Here is a 23,352-nt window from a genome sequence, read left to right on the forward strand (position 1 = left end):
ATGAATCCTCTCTCTCTCTCTCGTCCTCCCTCCCTCCCTCTCACCGGTCTTACTAGATATTTATCCAAATTATTAATGTCTTCAAATAACCAACTTTTGCCTTTGTTAGCTTTTTTGTTGTTTATTTTGCACTGTATTGACTTGGGCTTTTAGAATACAACTGTGTTCCTTGTATAATACTTTAGTAGAACCTTTTTGTTTATCAGGCTTAAAGTATTGATTTAGAAATTTAGATCACTGAGTTTAAATGTTTCTTTTTAAAGAATAAACATAGTATTTACAAAGATAAATCTTTACTACTTTAGTAGTTGACTCCCACAAACTTCTGAGTATAGTATTTGCATTATATTTTATTTCAAACTATTTGCTTCTTTCCTTGTGGTGTTTTCCTTAATTAATGGGTTTAGAGGTATGTTGTTTAATTTCCAGATACCTGGGTATTTTTCAGATATTTTATTGATACTGATGTCTAATTAAATTCTCTTGCTACCAGAGAACATATTCTTTAAGATTTCATGCTTTTGACATTTTTTTAGACTTGTTTTCAGGCTAGTGTCTGGTCTAACTTCATGAACATTTCATGTGTACTGTGAATGCTGCATGCAGCAGTTGTAAGGTATAGTGGTCTGTAAACGTCAATTAGATCACGGTTTTGTGTGGTGTTGCTAAGATCATCTATAACCTTAGTAATTTTGGTCTAGTTATTCTATCAATTACTGAGAAAAAGGTTTTAAAATCTCCAACTATGGTAATCACTCTTTCCATTTTTTTAGTTCTTTCAGTTTTGCTTTATATATTTTGAACTCCTTTATTAGGTAAACACACATTTGTAATTGTTGTGTCTTCCTGAAAATTTTTCCTTTTTATTATTATGAAATGTGCTTTTTTATTTTTGGCAGTGCTCCTTGTCTTAAAGTCTATTTACTGTATATTAATACAGACACTCTTGCTTTCTTAATAGAGTTCTCATACATATATATATATATATATATATATATATATATGTATATACACACACATACACACATGTAAATGCCTGTATATATATGTATATATGTATATATACTATATTCCTTAAAGCTTTAACTCTGCAGAAACAATATGCCTTTTCCAACACCAGCGTGTTGTGTGAGATTGGTTTGAAGCATTATGTCAGTTTTATTGGGGTCATGAAATATTCTTCTGTCCACTAAACAATGAAACCATAAGAGTGAATGTACTAGGTCTTCAGTCGCCTAGTGACTGGTAAAAAGTCAGGGTCAGTAGTTCCCTGATGAACTCTTCAGTAAGCTGATTGGATTGGGTCTAGCATTAGGGATTTAGCTCTAGCAGGCCTAAAAGAGTCTCATTTTGTGCCTACTTGGCCTCCTAACTGAGAAAACCCTGGAACCATAGTCACTTTGCTCCTACACTGTCAACTTTTCATGGTCTGGGAACCCAAATCATAATGTAACTTTAAGAGGTGAGGCACTGATCCTCTCATCATGAGTCTACCTGCTTTGAGTTTAGTTACTTGTTAGTTGTCCAGAGCAGCTCAGATGCATGCCTGAGTCTCATCAGCTAGAGACTCTTGCTTGTCAACACAGTGAGTGTTTCCTGCTAAAATAGCCATAGCTTGAAGAGCCTTAAAGAGCTTGAGGAAAGAGCATGTTAAGTACCGATTAGCAAAACATGACTCCCACGTGACACTTATATATGGTGTTCCCAGTAAAAGACAGCTTTTCTTTTGAATGTTTGATTCACTGAACACCTGTCTGAGTAGTAGGACTGATGAAAGGGGACAATGGAAACACAGCACACCTGTGCATGTGAACATTCTTTTGTAAGTGTGTTTGGGCGGGCTTGTTCTTTGTAGTAAATAATAGTAGCAGTAGCTTTTGAATGAAAAATAGGGACAATTATAACTAGAAAAGTGGCTCTGTAAGTCATTCCAGTTGCAAGTCTGGAAACACAAACATGTAGACTGCTAGCCCACCGAGCTCCTCAAGAATGGTCCCAATAGTCCCTTTGTCTCATAAATGTGTGGACCATGGGGTGTTTGCCCCTGTACATGATCTACCTTGATGACTGGAAGAGGGGAAGAGAAATGTCGAGATTTAGAGGGAATGTATAGCAAATCCCTGGAGGCACTTTTCAAGGACTTAAATATTTAAAATTCATACGAAATATTTTTTAAATGTTTAATGTTCTAAAAATGTTTAATGATGAAATTTTGGGGGGAAACACATGTTAATATTAAAATTTAGTTTTTTTCCCCCCACTGGGGATTTTTAGAGTATTTTACTACGTGTTTTTAAGAGAGGTTTTCCTTATACCACATAGTACTGTGTATGTCTACTGTTTAATTTTTATTTTCTTCTCAGGAAGAGATATTCTTCATTTTGTGGTTTCAGTTTAGACACTGGCCTCCTGTAGCTGTTGGGTGCTTTCTTATGGAGTGGAGGGAAGAAAAATCTAATTGTGCGTTATTTTTAAAAATGACTAATGAAGAAAGGCAAGGCCACGCACCACAGAGCTGACTAGAGCAGAGTTGCATGTGCTTTGAGAATGGGATTGCTACCTCTCACTAGGCTGTACTTCCTCTGAGTCTGACGGGGAGCTCACAGTGAGTTGTATCACTGGTCCTCAGAAGGTTCTGGCTCCTACCAGGGCAGACATAATACATTTCTCAGAATCCAGCTTGTCTGTGCAGGCTGGGCATTTTAGGGTATAGACCCTCTGTGCCGAGCCAACATTCTGGTGAGATCTGCTGTCCCCATCAGTGGAAGGGGTGACTGGTGAAGACCACAGCTGGTAGAGAGCACTAGAATTCCATTTCCTGTCCCACTGATCCCGGCTTAAATGTCAGATTACTCAGTCTCCTCGTATGTATGTACGTCCCCGAGGCCTTGACAGCGGACACCTGCCCTGGATTCCCTGCGGACATTTGTTAGTCCAATAAATTCCAAACCTGACTGATCAAAAGAGTCACAAGGGGAGCTTTAACAATTTAGATACCTGACCCCACCTTGAATATTCTAATTTTGCAGAATTCAGGTGGAGTTTCCCAGGTTTGGAAATCTTGAATCTAGTGAAGATTTAGTTTTGTATTCCTGAATAAAAATATATCCAGCTCTAGAGAGCAGATATTTGAGAACACAATGTCTGGTATTTCTTGCTACCAAGAAATGATGAGAAAGCATATGTATATTTTATCCATATTTATGAGAAACGTTTTAAAGGATTCTTTACATTTCGTTGCTAAGAGAGAGGCTCTTTCATTTTTATAAATTGACATCTGCATATAGGAAGTGTGAATGCCAAGAATGTTTGATGATTTTTTTATATTTTAAACTTAATTTTGTTTTAAAGAAGTCGTAAGTGGGGAAGATGGTTGCTTGGCTCTACAGGGTCAGAGAGGGATGTGGGACTGGGATTTTCAACTAGTCCTCCTGTTTGCATGCCCTAGAAACACCTCGCGTGACAACATCTCAGCTTGTTTGTTTTAACACTGAAAGTTCTGCTGTGTACCACGAAACCCCACAGTCCTTGGCAAACGAGGAGAGTTGGTCACTCTAGCCACACCCCATGATCAAGACACTTGGTGTCTCCAATCCCAAGGCCATCCCAGGTTCTGCAGGGTAAGGGCTTTTGTGGACTTCCCTAGCAGGCCTAGGATTCCCCTTTCCCCAGTCATGCACTTCCAAATCCCAAACTTTTGTTGACCTTTCTTTTCTACTTTTCTTTGTCTATCCGGAATTTTACTTTTGTGAATACCCTTTGCCATTATTTTAGAGAGGTATTAGCAAATGCTGGAAATAACCATCATGTATGCAAGATACTATTTATTTATTTATTTATTTATTGTGGGCTTAAAAATATTTTATTTCTATTGAGATAGAATTGAAATATAACATTGTGTCGGCTTAAGGTGTACAACACTTTGATTTGATACGTTTATATATTACAATATGGTCACCACCATTGTGTTAGCTAACACCTCTATTTTATCACATAATTATCATTTCCTTTACATGGTGGGAACAATTAAGTTCCAGTCTCTTAAAGACTTTGAAGTTCATAATTCAGTATTGTTGTCTATAATGATATTGTGGACTTTGATGATTTATCAAATTCCACATCAGAAATTAGGTTAAACTTTACCTAAGACCTACTCTAAGGCCCTATAAGAAGAGAGCTTCCTCATAATTATTAGGAGTTAGTTCCTGGAGCTCCCTTTCTTTTTTTTTCCAAATTTATTTTATTGAACTATAATAGATTTACAATATTGTGTTAATTTCTGCTGTACAGCAAAGTGATTCAATCATACATATATATATTCTTTTTCATATTCTTTTCCATTTTGGTTTTTATCATAGGATATTGAATATAGTTTCCTGTGCTATACAGTAGGACCTTGTTATTTATCCATTCTATATATAATAGTTTGCATCTGCTAATCCCAAACTTCCAATCCATCCGTACCCCACTCTCCCTCCCCCTTGGTAACCACAAGTCTGTTTTCTGTCTGTGAGTCTGTTTCTGTTTTGTAGATAAGTTTATTTGTGTCATATTTTAGATTCCACACATAAGTCATATCATATGGTATTTGTCTTTCTCTTTCTGACTTACTTCACCTAGTATGATAATCTCTAGGTCCATCCATGTTGCTGCAAATGCCATTATTTCATTCTTTTTTATGGCTGAGTAGTATTCCATTGTATATATGTACCACATCTTCTTTATCTGTTCATCTGTTGGTGGACATTTAGGTTGTTTCCACGTCTTGGCTATTGTGAATAGTGCTGCTATGAACATAGGGGTGCATGTATATTTTTAAATTATAGTTTTGTCTGGATGCATGCCCAGGAGTGGGATTTCTGGATCATATGGCAACTCTATTTTTAGTTTTTTGAGGAAGCTCCATACTCTTTTGCATAGTGGCTGCATCAATTTACATTCCCACCAACAATGTAGGAGGTTTCCCTTTTCTCCACACCCTCTCTAGCATTTATTTGTAGACTTTTTAATGATGGCCATTCTGACTGGTGTGAGGTGGTACCTCATTGTATTTTTAATTTGCATTTCTCTAATAATTAGTGATGTTGAGCATCTTTACATGTGCCTGTCGGCCATCTGTATGCTGGGCACCCTTATTAGTCCACTCCCAGTTTCCATAAAAGTCCACCCACACCCAAGGGTTTCATGAGTTAGTAACTCTCCAAATGTGACTGGGTGGCAGGCGGTGTCATATGACAGGTCACATCACAGGGTGTACGGCCACTGGCCACATTTCCCTCCCCACAGCCTCTCCAGACCACAGAAGACTTCTATCTTGCCACAGGTACTAAGGGTCTCAGCTTCTGTCCCAAGACGTGTTTTGATGAATGCTTTTTGTTCCATGCCACAATATTTGAAATGAGAGAGTAAATGTAATGTGTTTATTTTGGTAATTATGCAACTCTACAGAGTGGGAGTGTTGGGTATCAAAGCCTCTTGTCCTCTAAAGTTAGGAAATGAGAGGGAACATGTCCTATAAAATCAACCATTAACATTTCAGAGAGTAACAACAGTGGGAGTTGGGAGAAAGTGAGTGGCTTGTGTATCATTTCAGTATAACAAGAGGAATAACAAAGACGATGATGTATACTCTATTCAAGGACTTTACACATGCCAGCAATTTTACTTTGAAGATCACACTATTATTCCTATTATTTCTATTTTCTATTTCTCCAATAGATGAGGAGATTGCAGCTTAGAATATTTAAAACAAAACAAAAACCTTGCCCAAGTTTGCACAGGTAACAGACTTAGGATTCCTTCTCAGGCAGCCTGACCCAAGAACGTGTGCTCTTTACCTACACCCACATTACACCAAGAATGTGGAATGCTTTTTTTCACAGATGTGTCTGCTGCACGTACTTTCAGAGCTGGTAGAAAAGAAGTGGAATGGCGTTTCCCTGGCTCTCTTCCTGCTGTGATTATAAAGCCTGGGTTACCAGCAGCTAGGTGATCACCAGCACCCCAGGACTGCACTAATGACCCTCTGGTTTCAGCATCCATGAAGATGTACAGGAGCTACTGGGCAGGGCTCTGCTTCATGGCAGCTGTCAGGGTTGCATCACTGGAGTCTGGAGAGCTCTCCCAGCCACCGTAGTTCCCTTCACAGCAGACCTCGCTCGCACTCTTGTCTGTGTGATCTGGGCGGGCCCTTCATCTGCTGCTGCACAGCCCTCTACAGGCTCTCCCTGCCGGGAACCCTCAGTAAGCACACTAGGAGTTGGGGTGAAATGTAGTGTGGGCTGAGAACACTGGTCTGTGATACTAATAGGAACCAGTTTTATATGGTTTGGTAAAATTCATTTCCTTTTTTCTTGACACTGTAGTAACAAACATCTATAGACATCAAAGGAGTTGCAAAAACCATTATAATGAACTTTAAAATATATCAAATTTAGAGCATACCTCTCTTCAACAAAGGAATGGATTTTTTTCTAGAAGCAAAGAAAAGAAGGACCCTTACGTCTTTCAATATCGTCTGTGATTGAAGGCTGTGACTTGTTAGTTTGATGAAGGGAAGAGTGAACTAGCTGAGCTGCATACCTGTAATTCTTTCTTTTAAAATTTTATTGTAGTATAGTTGATTTACAATGTTGTGTTAGTTTCAGGTGTACAGCATAGTGGTTCAGTTATACATATACCTATATTCATTCTTTTTCTGGTTCTTTTCCCATATAGCTTATTACAGAATATTGAGTAGAGTTCCCTCTGCTATACAGTAGGTCCTAACCCATTTGGTCCAGGTCATGAAGGCACAGTCAGTACACAGACAGAGGAATCAGGATAACAACCTACTGAAAAACAAGGACCCCCCTCTACTTTAGCTTCCTCTCAAATACTCTTAATTTCATCCTTAAAATGGGGATAAAGTATTTGAGTTTTCTGTCCAGTACAGAGGGAGCTTGAAAGTGGTCACTCCCATTCTCACACAAGAAAAAAGCTGAACAAACTGAAAATTAACAACTCTTCTTAGATCATCAGAGAAGTGGGGTCACAGGGAAGACTGCTGCCCTGCAAATTGGAGAGACAAATAGGCAGACACAGAGAATCACAATTTACTGGAATAGAAACCTTCACGGGGATCAGTACTAGGGTAGGAAAACCTAAATGTAATTGATGAAGAAAATGTAGACTGTAATTGATGAATTGCTGGAGGCTCAGTGTGGACAAGTCTAAGACATAAAACTCCAGGGGGCCTCACACTTTTGTGAATTTTACCTTCAGGAGGTCTATTAAGTTCTCATAGTGAAGGTTGGAGAAAAATCCACTCATGCTTCTGGCAGTGGGTTGGGGAAGGTAGCCATTCTGAAATACACTCAGCATTCTGTTCCTCTAACAGGGGGGTGCTAAGAGTTAGATTCTGATATCTGGGGACAGTGAAAGGATGATGTGCGATAATATGTGTAAAGCAGAGTACAGTGTCTGTAAGAGCTGTTGTTGCAGTTATTGTACCACTTTCCTGTGCATCAGCTGAGTGTTATCCACATGTACTAAAGAAGCTATGCATGAAACAGAGGTCCAGACGCAGACTGCAAGGAGTTCTGTGAAACTGAACTTGAGGGATACCCTTAAAACATAGAGCAACTTGCATCTTGGAAGCATTACCATAATTTGGCATACCGTCATATACATTCTCCAGGAGTCCCACGAAATATAGTAGTAAGTCAATCTCTGCTAACATAAAAGGAGACAAAGACGATTTCCAAATGCTGCCCTACTTTCCAGGCCCTTTACTTCAGATGCCAGGGTTAGAGTTTAAGTCTTCTAGTGCCTTGGCTGCTTCCAATTCCCTGGACAGCATCCTTTCAGCTCGATGGTGATGTGTCCGCAGTGATACAAGTAGTGTTTATTGCTTCTCAGCTGGCTCTTGCCAGAGCAAACAGTAGCAGACACATGGAGAAACTGCTGGCCAGAGACTGCAAAGAGCATCACGACTCCAATCCATCCTGAGAAACAAACAGGGAGACAGGCAACCAAGCGCAGATGAGACCTTCGCCACGAGAAACCACCGGGGGCCAGACGACAGGTGTTTGGAAATCCTATCTTTTAATATTTTCCTTCTTGGTTTTAAAATTTAGTCTTTACTTTGGAGCTCTCAGGAATAACTCCTCTTATTACCTTTTTCTTTTCTTCTCCCCTACGTAACAACAATTGAGATTTGAAACTACTTTACGTATTTCCACACTTCCCATACATATGTCCCATCCTTACTTTCACTCTTCCAATTTCAAAGAATTGCATTTCATTTTCTGGATCATTTACCCTCATTCTTCCTCCCACTGACCCTCAGGATGTTATCAGTAGTAGTAGATGGAACATAGTACATTTAAAATGACTTCTTTTTGTTTTTCTCATCAGATGCACAGATGGCTTAGTATAGTTTAGATTCTTAAGCACCCAAGGGAATCCCTGCAAATAATTTGCTTTTCTCATCTATTTGGAAAAGCTAATGTCAAAAATTCTGAAGAAGGCTATGGTTACGTATGTTAGTCAAAGGTAATCTGCTTGGTCCCTGGTCAGTAGGACTTCTGGGGAGACTAGAATTGAAACTAAAAATGACACATCAATTAAATCTATGATCTGTTCACCTGCTACTGAACCAAGGCACACCTAGAGGGATAGCACAGTGGCTTTGCAAGGCACCAACTCCCAGAGGTTAAGGATTTGCTTCAAACTTGCTGAGTTCCTTAATGACATATTATAGAGTTCATCCATAGATTTATGTACTCAGCAAGGTAAAAAAAAAAATTTCATTGTGATTTGTCTACAAACTGATTAGCATCTTGATTAACATCTTAAGTGAGGATATGAAATGCATACTGATCAAACTTAGGAACGAGACAAATCTGGAAGGGATAACTAATATTTTTGATGAAAGGACAAAAAGTTTTCAAAACAGAATGGAATTGTAAATCAAAACAAACAAAAGGAAATGTAATAGAGTACATAGTAAAGGTTGACACTTCCATTAAAAAAATAAATTGCCGAGGCGTAGGATGGGGTTAGGGGAGACCTATGTTTATAACAGTGAATGTGAAAAAAGTGCTGAGCATTTGAGGAGACTTTATTGTGAAGTCAGGTGTGATAGGATATGAGAATCTCATTTCACTCTGCAACGACCAGATAAATATCTGGAATATTGTGACCAACTGTGGGAGCCATGCATGGGACTTTGACATCTGCAGAGATGTCAGCTTTAACCTAGAAGATGTGTGGGATTTTTCGGACATGTCCTGGGTGGAGAAAGGCGCTAAAGCAGTTGAGATTATCCAGGCAGGAGGAGAGAAAGCTTATGGAGCTGTGATTGGGAAAGGAATCAACTCTTTTGATTCATAGGCAGAATCTGGAGCACATGGACAGAAGCTACAGGGAAGTAGATTTTAACTCAAATCTAAGGAGGAAATTTATAACAATTGCAGTTGTTCAGCAATGAAATAGGCTGCTTCACAGCCTAGCAAACTTTCTGTCACTCGCTGTGAAAGGCTGGGCTAGAATACCAATGTCATGCCGACATGCCGGCAAGAAGGACACTTGGGGATGAGTAGGAAGGAGGGCTTCGCTGAAGAGTCTTTCCCACTCTATGATGCTTTTTTTAAAAAATTAATTCAAGATTAATGCAATTTAAAGAGTTTCTTATGTATCTTTTATAAAATCCTATTTGCTCTCTGGGAGGTTCCTTCATGCCCACTCCTGTTTTCATATTTTCCCATGAAAATTTTGGAGACGTTTACATGACTTAGTATCTAGAACTGTTAGTAAATTTACATAGTGACTGTCTATATATATTCCTTTGACATTCATATGCTGTCAAATTGCTTCATCCTTTTTTTTTTATTGGAGTATAATTGATTTACAATATTGTGTTAGTTTCAGGTGTACAGCACAGTGAATCAGTTATAAATATACATATATCCACTCTTTTAGACTCTATTCCCACATAGGTCATTACATAGTATTGAGTAGAGTTCCCTGTGCTATACAGTAGGTCCTTATTAGTTATCTATTTTATATATAGTAGTGTGTATATGTCAATCCCAATCTCCCAAGTTACCCTCGCCCCCGGTAACCATAAGATTGTTTTCTACATCTGTAATTCTATTTCTGTTTTGTAAATAAAAATTGCTTCATTTCTATTCTCAGCAAGATTAGGACAGTCTACTTCTCCATTCCCTAAGCCAGGATTTATTTCATTATTCTAAAGTTTAATGAAACACATACGTTCTGAATACACATCTTTGGGGTTCCCTGTGAATACTTTTGGGGATATAAATCAGGAAATAATTTAAAGAAACCACACACCATCTTCAAGAATAGCAGGTTAGCAGACTCTTCTAATTAATCCCTTGGAGGATCTGGATCCACATATCCACCAGTCTCATCCCCCCTCATCCTCGGTGCTCCTACCACCTTCTTTGCTGCTAATACAGCTGGTATAATCTGTCCTTAAAATTGAACATCTTCTATTTCTCATGCTGGAGAAAACTCCAGTATGGTTTTCTCTATCTAAATCTCTACAATTACCTTTAAAAATTACATACAATGATGATGTCTATATTTCCGCAGGTTTGGGAGTTGGTCTAATTTTGGACTAGGACTTGTGATTGATAGCGGCTTTCTTTATCACATTTTCTTTCAAGGCAGCCTAGAAATCCACAGGACTCAGAGTCCCACCTCAGGGTAATGGTAGGCTGTCAGGCTGAGAAAATGAGCAGCTCTAAGAAACTTGTAGAGTCTATTTTCTAACTGTGGCTTAACTGAACGTGCTTAATCCAGAACGTAGTATCTGGGCTGATTCATATAAAAGATGGTAAAAGACCTTCTTAACAAAGGCCATTTGCAGGCCTGGTTGAACTTAGCACCTCCATAAGGGGGGAATCTTAATTGGTGAAAGGCTTATGTCTGTAGGAATAGGAGTGTCAAATGAAACAGTTACCCGGCTTTCTGGGGTGTCAGAAGTCATCAGAGCAAGACATTATTGTTCAAACTGAGAGTCAAGAATTATAATCCTATTTTTGTTCTTGATGGGCTGCTTGTGTTGGGGGAAGTTTACCTTAGCACGCAGACTCCAGGGCCAGAAAGGAAAATGATGATATCTGCATGTTTTACTGGCCCAGTTTTTCCCACTGGCAGACAATCATTACAAGTCATATTTACTGAAGACAGCAATGTGGTTACATGGACTTAAAAAGAGAAATGTTTAAACTTATATTTAATAAAAAATGAAATGAAGTCAGAATGTTTATTGCCCTTAAATTTCATAATATATACAGATTTTCTTTTTGCCTTTATTCTTGCTCATATTATTCTGTTCTCCTACTGGCAGTGAGTATTTGTAGAAAGGGAATTCGTTATCACCCCCATCTCCCCTTTTCTTTTTCCCTCAGTTGTCTTACACACACACACACACACACACACACACACACACACCTGATTTCAGCAACCAATGTGGTCTTAGATGAGACTAGGCACTATACACTGTTTCTAGCATTCCGCTATCTTCTGGGGCTTTTCTCTTTGCCATACCTCCAAGAGAAATATGTAATTATTAATCAGATTTTATAAGAAATGAAAAAAGACTGTCTAGCCTAGCACTGAGTAATAGAACTTTCTGCAGTTATGACAATGCCCTGAACCTGTGCTGTCCAGTGTCATAGCCACCAGCCCCGTGTGGCTCTTGTGCTCTTAAAATATGGCTAGTGTGAGTGAGGAACTGAATTTTTAATCTTACTTAGTTTAAATATAAACAGGCATATGTGATTAGTGGCTACTGTATTGGGCAGCACAGCAATTGGCAAAGAATTCATAGCATCCAAAAAGGTGATCAGGTAAATGCACTAATCACTGGGATTCACCGTTCTAAATGCTTCTGTTCTATATGGAGCCAAATGGTACTTAGAGTAATGCTGCAGCATTTTTGATAGATGTGACAATGATCATCAAAAAAGATGAGGAAAAATCCATCTAGAGGATTTATAATTAATAATAGAGATTATTCTCTATTCTTTGCTAGGCGCTTTATATATCTGCTGTACAGATATATCATCTATTATTTTCACAAGTGTTTCAAGTTGGATAATAATTTTTTCCATTTCACGGAAGGGAGGAAACTGAGCTACACCGATTTAAAATAAAAAAGCAAAAGTTCCACAACCAGTAGGTGGTGGAGCCGAGGTTTGAACCCAGGTAGGGACCTTCATTAACGAATCTAACAATGAATATTTCCCACTTCAACTTTAGAGCACGTGTACATATTTCCCTAGTTCTCACTGGGAGCCGGGGCTGGGGGGCGGGGAGTAGGAGGCATCAAGAACATGAGCCCTCGCACCACACTGCCTGATTTGAAACCCGCCTCTACTACTTACAAAGGATGTGAAATTGAGCAAATTACTTAGTATCTCTGAGCCTCAGTTGTCTCCTTTTAATATGTAGATAATAAAGGTACCCACCTATAGGGTGTGGTGAGGGTTAAGTAAGTTAACAGTTCCTGGCACGTTGTTCGAGCCGTATGTATTTGTCATTATCATTATTTTTTATTTGAAAGAGATTGGTCATATATGTTAGGATGTTGATTTAAAATGATATAAATAGATGAAATAGAGATAGGCTTTGGGAGTGCTTCCCTAGAAAATAAGAGAGACTCTAATAATTTAGATGACTCAGGAAGAAACACCCTGCTGTTCAGCCACCTTGGTGTCGCCATCACTGGAATTACAAACTTTCAGAGTCCACATGCCCTGGCCAGCTCCTCCTATCTTTGCTTTTCATGTTACATCTCCTTTTGTGTCTTTGATTCGTTCTGAATGCTGAGCAGTGACACACACCAACACAGCTGGAAAGAGCCATAAGATTTGCTTTTCTGTCTTGCAGCAGGGAATTATTGCCATGGATACCAGCATCAGAGGAAGGCTGGGGAACTCTCTCAACTTGTCTCCTGAGTGGTCTGACATCTGTTTCTGGCAAGACCAATAATGAGTGTGCTGCTAGCTTCATAGCAAATGGGAGACTGATCCACACCTCTTTTGTTTTGTTTTACCACAGATGGCCTCTGCCCAAGATGCCAGGTACAGCCAGAAAGACTCCTCTGATCAGAACTTTGACTACATGTTCAAATTGCTCATCATTGGCAATAGCAGTGTGGGGAAAACATCTTTTCTGTTCCGTTACGCGGATGACTCCTTTACATCTGCATTCGTCAGCACAGTTGGGATTGATTTCAAAGTCAAAACTGTATTCAAAAATGAAAAGAGAATCAAGCTTCAGATTTGGGTAAGTGACTTTGAACTGATGGCATCCTTCAGTCTAGGGCATTGAACATATTAGTGTGTGAGGGAAACACCTTCTGCCTTGTTCTGTCCCCACGGGGTCTGTAAGCCTCCATTTCCAGGTTCTTTGCCACAGAACATTCTGTTTCAAAGGCAACAGAGTGTTGCCTCTTTAAGGTAGGGAGACTGAATTAGGCCTTATTGTCATGGATGCTTCTTAAGAGTCTTCAGAAGAAAGAAAATCCAAATGTCTGTTTGTTGTGGTAAAGAACACTCAACAGAAAGTCTGGCTCTGTCTTTTATGGTCTGTGTGACCCGGAGCAAGTCTCTGAATCCTTCTCTGCCACTTTTCTAATACACAAAATAGGCAAAGTAAATTTAGCCTTTTTAGGTTGCAGGAAGCAGCCTGCCCTGGTCGTTTTAAAGAAGGTAAACAACCAAATATAGAGAAAGCTTAGGTTTAGTCCCTTCATAAAGCCCCAGCTAAAATTTGAAAAGGGTCTATTTAATCTCCACAGACCTTGTGTTTTCAGCCCTAAGAGTTATGTTTACCTACCCAGACAAAACAAAACAAATAGGATATTTATTTTAAATAGGGTTTTTCCCTAAGCAGAAGGTTCTCCAATAAGTTTGGAGACTGTGTGGCTAGCTTTGTGCCTCTCCTCACCTGCTGCAGAAGATCAGAGATTCCTTAACTAAATGGTTGGGATAAATTTAGGAGAATAGCAAGAGAGAAACATAAGAAAAAGTGTGTGTGGGTACACGTTCAAGGTAACATAAGAGCTGAAGTAACCAAAAAAATTGGTTATACCAAGAGAGAGTTATGTAGTAAGCATTTTATGTACATTGTGTAATGTATGGGTACAATGGTAGGATGTTTTTACAGTTAGTTTTGGTCCCCTTTCCCTGTTCATTTATACCTCTGCCACTCAAATTGATTTGAGCTTTAAAAAGGCATTTCCCAAGAGATGAGGTTTCTGCCTTCTTCTGAGACAATTCTGATGTCTGCTACCATTTGGTGCTGGTGCCACGGTTGATCTGTAGGACTGACGATAAGCCTGCCTCCTCAAATATGGAAAGCTGAAAGACAAATCTCAGAGTAAAGCATTTAAACTTTTTTTTAAAAATAAAAGAGCCCTTAAGATATCATTATAAATATTCCAGATGTCCTTTCATATCTTAAAGCTCTTAGGAGTAAAATTTAAAGATGCAGGTATATACACAGGTAGGTATCCTCTTAGGCAGCTTAAAAGAGATTGTTACTATTTTACTTATTCTAATTCTGGAGTCTTCCAAGTCTAATTAGAACTCAGAAAAGAACTTGGAAAAATAGGCCCAGTCCCCATCGCTGCTCTACTGGTCCCCAAAGACATTTTTGTTGGGAAGGGGGCCCCTCTTTAGATACTTTAGAAACACGCAGCCCTGTTTATAGAGACAGAAAGAGCTGTGTTTATTGCTTCACATTCTCTTCCTTTTGAGCTTTAAGCAACCAATTGTCATGTGAAGATAGCTTTCATATCCAGGATTAAGAAAGGTCCCTTAACTCTCAGGGGCTTTGTTGAAATGAAAATTAAATTAATTTGGTAACTACACATCTCTTACCTCTGCGACCATGTTCTTTCTGCTAATAACAAAGAAGTGTCATTCCTCTGGCTGACAGCTCCTGCCATATATCTTAGGGATGTTTAAAGGTGGTTGTTGTGATTGTTTAAGTAGAACATCAACATGGTGTATAAATTCAATCCTATAATCTCTAGCAATTTCTCAATTTAGGTTTTTGACAGAAATGCTTTGTAGAGGTATAAAATCATCTGTCCTTAATGTAAAACAGATAAACTTCAAATAATATACTTTTTTTGAGAATTATAGTGTCATACTTACAAAAATATTTTTTTCAAAACCCTCAGTGCTAGTACCAGGCCACAGCTCATTCCTGTACCTTTCTTGGACACTGAAGTTCAGTTACTTCTGTCCAGGTCTTACTTCTCCGTGAAAGTTGCTCTTCTCTGAGCCAAGCAAATCCCAACTCAGATCTCTGGGCTGCTTCTCCTCTAATACCTCCTCATGTTTCTCAGTTTCCATAACTTCACTCAAAAGCCTGTGACATATAAATCTGTCTCTAATCGTCCATAATCCACCATTTTCCCCAAACCTCCAACTCTCTTCACAGCTCCATCCAGCCTGGGACCTCCTTCCAGGGTTTTCATTCTCCCATTCTGTGGATACCCACACTCCCTTCAGGGGTCAGCCACTCAGGAACCCTTCACCCAGCCCCTCCTCAGTCACAACGGTAGTCTGACGGCCACTGTTTTCTTGGCAATCAAAACAATCTTATTTCTTCCTCTTAGGGATATTGGGAGCTCTTAATGTACCTGTGATTCTAGGGGTATGAAAATGGATTTTACACTACCATATACCAGCTGGTCTACTAGATTGTGAACCATTCAAAAGCAGTACTCTGCAAAGATTTTGTGCTCATTGAACTTGTAGTATAGTTGGAGAAAGAAATGAATACTCACGGAGTAACTATATATGTATGTCTATAAGCAAATATCAAATTGTGTAAATATTATATGTAGCTAGCATTTATTGAACATAGAACTATGCCAAGCATCATCGATACCTTATTTCTAATTTCCACAACAACCCAGCTTTGTGTTTATTATTATTCCTATTTTATCCGAGAAACCTGAAAGTCGGACAAATTAAATAGCTCATCCAGGGTCATATGTGACAAGAGGCTGGTTCCAGGCTAGGTCTATCAGATTCTAAGGCTTTGGCTTGTTCCCCTTCACCATGCTGCCCTAATTAAGAAGTCTTCTTGAACGTGGTGGTGCTTTTGTGAGGATGGTGATCTTAGGCAATGTATCCTGGGATGCTGAAGAAGATGTTTTTAAAAGAGTCTGACCGTCCCGATGAATTGAGTCATGCAGGGGGAGACAGGATAAGGAGCAACAGGGTGGTTTGCCTAAGTCTAGACATTCCTACAATAATTCTAGGGGTTCTTGCTTTATGCCATAATGTAAGTATACTAGAAAATATTTAGTTGTGTACAGCTTTTATTGTTTATGACTTGAACAAATTATTTATTTGGGACTGTATCTGGCACTGATGGTTTGCCATCTCGTATTTAAATAACCGAACGTGAACTGTTTTTTCCAGCTTATAGTATCTTTATGCACTTATATTAATGTGTAACGAATTCATTAAGGTATCCACAGCTATCTTAGCCTATACTATGATCTGTTTCTACTTGCAACACTTCTGACACCAAATGCCAGGGTTTTCCAGACCAAGCAATTCTTCATTGCTATGCAGACACCAACTGGGTGTCCTGTAATTTAATACAATGTTGACACTAACTACCCAGAGTTAGCACAGATCCCACAGGTAAAGGGCTCAGTTCCATAAGCCTATCCCTCCCCTCCCCACCCCGCTTCAGATACCAGTCACAAATCTGGGTGCCCTGTGCTTTTGACCTACAGGCTATAAACTCGCAGGTCCCACAGTCCCACCCCTCAGGGCTGATAAGTTGCTAGAAGAGCTCACAGAATTCAGGAAGAGTTTACTTACTATTACCAGTTTATTATAAGGGATACAACTCAGGAACAACCAGAGAGAAGGGAAGCGTAGGGCAAATTTTTGTGGGGATGGGTGGGAGCAGCTTCCCTGCAGTCTCTGCGGTGTCACCCTCCCAGCACCGTGATATATTCACCAACCCCAAAGCTCTCCAAACCTCATGCTTTCGGACGTTTATGGAGCTCCCGTTACATAGGCATGATTGATGAAATCCTCCGCCATTGGTGATTAACTCAGTCTTCAGCCCCTCTCCCCTCCCAGAGGTCGGGGGTGGGGCTGAAAGTTCCAACCTTTTGATCACATGGTTTGTTCTTCTAACAATCAGCCCCTATTCTTTTTTTTTAAATTTTATTTTATATTGGAGTATAGTTGATTTACGATGTTGTAATCAGCCCCCATTTTGAAGCTATCTAGGGGCTAACCAAGAGTCACCTCATTAGCATGAACTCTGGTATGGCTGAAAGGGGCTTATGATGAATAACAAAAGATGATCCTTTTTCCCCCGTCTCTTAGGAGATTCCAAGGGTTGTAGAAGCTCTTTGTCAGGAACCAGGAGGAAGACCAAATATGTATTCCTTGGTCTATCACACTATTATATATTTCAAAGGAAGAGAAGCAAAATTGTTTCATAGTAATGAAAACTATCATGGATTAGTCCAATGCATTTTTACCTTTACCAAGACAGGCTACAGATATAAACATGACTCTGATGACTCTATTTTAAACTGCCCGTAAATAGAACTGTTTCCAGGTTAAGAAATGAAGATATATAGTGGGCTAAGTGATCTGACCTCACCTTACAGTTAGTGCCAGAGCAGAGTCTAAAATCCAGGTTTCCTGCTAGCTAAGCCAGTCCAGTTGCTACTACACCAAGTTCACTCTCAAGGTAAGTGCTGTGTTATGACAATTGGGATAAATCTCATACTTGGTGGCCAGTGTTGCCATCAGGCATAGGAACATCAAACTTGAAGCCAGATTTCAAGTAGTATTTCTAAAATGTCAGGAAGAAAGAACCTGGGTGGGAAGACTGCACAGTTTTTCTACTTGATGGGTTGGTTTTTGCATGTGCTGTGGGGGAAGTTTCTGAGACCACAAACTGGATTACCGGATTTTTAACAGTCCACATTTTTTTTTTTTTTAAAGTATTTGTTTATTTATTTATTTATGGCTGTGTTGGGTCTTCGTTTCTGTGAGAGGGCTTGCTCTAGTTGTGGCAAGCAGGGGCCACTCTTCATCGCGGTGCGTGGGCCTCTCACTGTCGCGGCCTCTCTTGTTGCGGAGCACAGGCTCCAGACGCGCAGGCTCAGTAATTGTGGCTCACGGGCCCAGCTGCTCCGCGGCATGTGGTATCTTCCCCGACCAGGGCTCGAACCCATGTCCCCTGCATTGGCAGGCAGACTCTCAACCACTGCGCCACCAGGGAAGCCCACAGTCCACATTTAAAGAAAGCTTTTAATGGCTACTACAAACATTGACATTTCTTTCTGGCCGTGTTACGCCTCCTCTCTGTGGAAGTTCACTACTGCCTTGGAATAAACTTGTCTAGAGAAATAACATCGTCCATTTGTACTTAGTTACAAACCTTATTTTCCTTTAGTATGTTTATGAATCCCTCTGTCCTTCACTACATTGACATTTCTTATTGCACTTTTATTTTATCATCATTTTTATGATTCTCAAGTCAAAAATTTTCAAAAATTTTGAGGTTTCAAGTATTAGAGGTGGTTCCTTCATTTTCTGTGTCTAATGCTGTTAAGAATATATTGGAGAAAAATCTAGCATGGGTTTTTCACTTTACTTAGAGAAAAATATTTCACAGCTGGAGTCTATAATATTTTGCTTCTAACTTAAAAGTAGTTTAGCTTTGGGAAAGGCTATGTAGAGTAGATTTCCTCCCAATAAGAAGATTGAAAAATAATATAGCACCCATTACTAAGAATATCTTAGTACTGTATTTATTTTCAGTGTCTAGATTACTACTATATGAACTATGAGGCCTATAGCAATCTGTAAAGTAAAGAGTGCCGGTAATTCTTGAAACTAGACTGTGTAGAGAGCCAGGTTTGACAGTGTGGTTCCCCTGAATAAAAGACAACTTCCTTTGTGTAAAGAAAGCACATGGACAGAGTGAAGTAAGTCAGAAAGAGAAAAACAAATACCGTATGCTAACACATATATATGGAATCTAAAAAAAAAAAAAAATGGTCATGAAGAACCTAGGGGCAGGACGGGAATAAAGACGCAGACCTACTAGAGAATGGACTTGAGGACATGGGGAGGGGGAAGGGTAAGCTGGGACAAAGTGAGAGAGTGGCATGGACATATATACACTACCAAATGTAAAATAGATAGCTAGTGGGAAGCAGCCACATAGCACAGGGAGATCAGCTCGGTGCTTTGTGTCCACCTAGAGGGGTGAGAAGGGGGGGTGGGAGGGAGGGAGACGCAAGAGGGAAGAGATATGGGGACATATGTATATGTATAGCTGATTCACTGTGTTATAAAGCAGAAACTAACACACCATTGTAAAGCAATTATACTCCAATAAAGATGTTAAAAAGAAAGAAAGAAAGAAAGAAAGCACATGAGTCTCCTTTTTCAGTTGGATCTGCATTGTTCAAGTCCAAAAATCAAGGTTGACTATAACTAATGAAAGACTTAGCTTGAAAACTTCGTAGCTTAATTAGAAGATATAGGTTTAAAGTGAGCAGAGGGCAGGTAGGCAGAGGAGATCACTGTTTCCTTAAGAATTAGAACTAGCATTTTATCATTTTTGCATTCTCTTTTTCCCACCCTCACCCTTCACCACTCCTTGTCTTTTCTCTCCCTCCTTCCCCTTTCCCCCTCTCCTTCCCACCTTCATTTCTGAGCCCTGGCCAGCCTGAGTTAATAAGAAACGTCCTCAGTGTGTTCAGAGGTCAGGGCTGCCGCATACAGATGCACATGTTGTGCACTGGACAAAGACACCAACCAGGGGTCAAGTGGGGCTGTTCTCCAGCCAGAGCGCCACATGCTAAGCTGTGCTCAGTTCCAGGAAGGGGTGCCTTTTCTTTTTCACAAAGGTGTCATCTGCTGTCAAGCATGTGCTTCTGGTCCACACGCAACCAAAGGGAATTCTGATTCCCATACAGCAACCATATACATAGGGAGTAGCTATATCACAATCTTATGCAGGAGATGGATGAGTAAACTGAGAGAATACAAGCCCTGCTTCCCCAGCCCAGTCCTGGAGGAAGACGGTATTTTAAAATATAGGTTTTATTGTTATTTAGGTGTGGCGAGGCCCACAGGTCAGGAGACCACTGCCATTGAAATAGTAGTTCGTTATGCTCACAGATTTTAAGAGAAGGACACATGGGCTCGGGGAGGTGGGGGCGGCACTTGGAGTGAGGGGAATCCCCTGGGTGGGTCAGGAGGCAGAAGGAGGGGTGGGAGGAATGTGACAAGAGCCTCTATTGTGGTTTCTGTATAAGGCATGTGCCAGGCAGGGTAAGCAGGCTTAGGACTGGCTAGTTTGAATACCTGCAGCAGGCCCTGGGGCGTAGAGACTTCCCTAAGTTGTCAGGTGCCTGGGGTGATTAGGGCAGGTGGATAGTGGCTCATCGTGTGAGAGCCCAAGATGGAGCAAGCCCTATGAGCTCTGTATTGGTGGTTTGCACTTGACAAGTGAGCTTCAGTGAGTTGTTTAGTGTCTTTAAGAATTGACTAACTCTGGATAGGGCAGTCCCTCCAGGATCCATAAGGCCCCAGCTGTCAGAGCATCTGAATACAGAAAGTAAAAGACGTGCTTAATACAAAAGGCAGGTTCTTGGAGTCCCAGGGGTGGCTTCTGTCATTGATTCCACTCTGACAAATGCTTATGATTTCAACCATTCTCACCACAGACTCAGTGAATTTCTGGTTCTCAGTATTTAGCGACCTCAAACATTGGGGTCAGGAAAAGATCTTTCAGATTTTCTAGCCCAAGCCCTCATTTGATGATACAACTGATAATAGCATCACTTAATGAACCCAGTGTTGACCCATAAAATAAGCATTTTATGTTTATATGCATTTTTAGAATTTATTTTTTGCCAAACCCCATGAAGGAAGGTGGTATTATTAGCCCCATTTTATAGATGAGGAAACAGAGAATCAGAAAGATAAAGGGATTTGCCCAAGGTCCTAGCTAGGATATGTCAGAAGCAGGATTCGAACCAGGGGATTGAAATCAAAGCCCATGTACTTAACCACACTTATAAATGAGATACAAGGAGGCCAGGTGATCTGTCGGAGATCTTCAGGGGATCCAATCTGTAAACCTACATATCTTTTTTATTAATAATTTTTATTTTATATTGGAGTATAGTTGATTTACAATGTTGTGTTAGCTTCAGGTGTACAGCAAAGTGGTTCAGTTAGACATATACATATATCTATTCTTTTTTAGATTCTTTTCCCATTTAGATTATTACAGAGTATTGAGTAGAGTTCCTTGTGCTCTACAATAGGTCCTTGTTGAGAAGCAGAAGCTTGAGTCTGGCGCCTTAGACCACTCGGCCATCCTGACACGTTTAGGTCCTTGTTGATTATTTTATATATAGTAGTGTGTGTACGTTAATCCAAAACTCCTAATTTATTCCTCCCCTTCCCCACACCTTACCCCTTAGGTAACCTTAAGTTTGTTTTCTAAGTCTGTGAGTCTGTTTCTGTTTTGTAAATAAGTTCATTTGTATCATTTTTTTTTTAGATTCCGCATATAAGTGATATCATAGGATATTGGTCTTTCTCTGTCTGACATTCTTCACTTAGTATGATAAGCTCCAGGTCCATCCATGTTGCTGCAAATGGCATTATTTCATTCCTTTTAATGGCTGAGTAATATTCCATTGTATATATGTACCACATCTTCTTTATCCATTCATCCATCGATGGACATTTAGGTTGATTCCATGCCTTGGCTATGGTAATTAGTGCTGCAATGAACATTGGGATGCATGTATCTTTTTAAATTATGGTTTTCTTCGGATATATTCTGAGGAGTGGGATTGCTGGGTCATATGGTAGCTCTATTTTTAATTTTTTAAGGAACCTCCATACTGTTTTCCATAGTGGCTGTATCAGTTTACATTCCCACCAGCGGTGCAGGAGGGTTCCCTTTTCTCCACACCCTCTCCAGCATTTGTTGCTTGTAGACTTTTTGATGATGGCCATTCTGACTGGTGTGAGATGATACCTCATTGTAGTGTTGATTTTCATTTTTCTAATACTTAGCGATATTGAGCATCTTTTCATGTGCCTCTTGGCCAACTGTATGTCTTCTTTGGAGAATGTCTATTTAGAATTTCTGCCCATTTTTTGATTGGGTTGTTTGTTTTTTTGATATTGAGCCACATGAGCTGTTTGTAAATTTTGGAGATTAATTCCTTGTTATTCACTTCATTTGCAAATATTTTCTCCCATTCTGTGGCTTCTCTTTTTGTTTTGTTTATGGTTTCCTTTGCTGCGTAAAAGCTTTTGAGTTTAATTAGGTCAGATTTGTTTATTTTTGTTTTTATTTCCATTACTTAGGAGACAAATTTTAAAAGATTTTGATTTGATTTATGTCAAAGAGTGTTCTTCCTATGTTTTCCTCTAAGAGTTTTATAGTATCCGGTTTTACATTTAGGTCTTTAATCCATTTTGAGTTTATTTTTGTGTATGGCGTTAAAGAATGTTCTAATTTCATTTTTTTTACATGTAGCTGTCCAGTTTTCCCAGCACCATTTATTGAAGAGACTGTCTTTTGTCCATTGTATAGTCTTGCCTCCTTTGTTGTAGATCAATTAACCATAGGTGTGTGGGTTTATTTCTGGGCTTTCTATCCTGTTCTATTGATCTCTATTTCTGTTTTTGTGCCAGTGTTACACTGTTTTGATTACTGTAGCTTTATAGGATAGTCTGAAGGCAGGGAGCCTGATTCTTCCAGCTCTGTTTTTCTTTCTGAAGATTGCTTTGGTTATTTAGGGCCTTTTGTGTCTCCATACACATTTTAAGATTTTTGATCTAGTTCTGTAAAAAATGCCATTGGTAATTTGGGATTGCATTGAATCTGTAGGTTGCCTTGGATGGCATAGTCATTTTGACAATAATGATTCTTCCAATCCAAGAGCATGGTATATCTTTCCATCTGTTTGTGTCATTTTTGATTCCTTTCATTAGCGTCTTACAGTTTTTGGAGTGTAGGTCTTTTGCCTCCTTAGGCAGGTTTATTCCTAGGTATTTTATTGTTTTTGATGTGATGGTAACTGGGATCGTTCCCTTCATTTCTCTTTCTGATCTTTCATTGTTCGTGTATAAAAATGCAACAGATTTGTGTGTATTACTTTTGTATCCTGCAACTTTACCAAATTCATTGTTGAACTCTAGTAGTTTTCTGGTAACATCTTTAGGATTTTTTACGTATAGTGTCATGTCATCTGCAAACAGTGACAATTTTACTTCTCTTTTCCAG

At 39.5% G+C, this 23,352-nt stretch overlaps 1 protein-coding gene across 1 annotated transcript in view; it reads left to right on the forward strand.

Annotated features, from left to right (window-relative positions):
• Positions 1-13,077: 13,077 nt before the first annotated feature.
• The window catches only part of RAB3C (RAB3C, member RAS oncogene family), a 285,344-nt gene continuing 275,069 nt past the window's right edge, over positions 13,078-23,352 (forward strand). The window contains exon 1 of the mRNA XM_061187818.1: positions 13,078-13,305. Coding sequence (XP_061043801.1) covers positions 13,078-13,305 — 228 coding nt within the window. The remainder of the gene's footprint in view (positions 13,306-23,352) is intronic.

Source organism: Eubalaena glacialis, chromosome 4 (genome assembly GCF_028564815.1).
Source record: "Eubalaena glacialis isolate mEubGla1 chromosome 4, mEubGla1.1.hap2.+ XY, whole genome shotgun sequence".
Classification (NCBI taxonomy): domain Eukaryota; kingdom Metazoa; phylum Chordata; class Mammalia; order Artiodactyla; family Balaenidae; genus Eubalaena; species Eubalaena glacialis.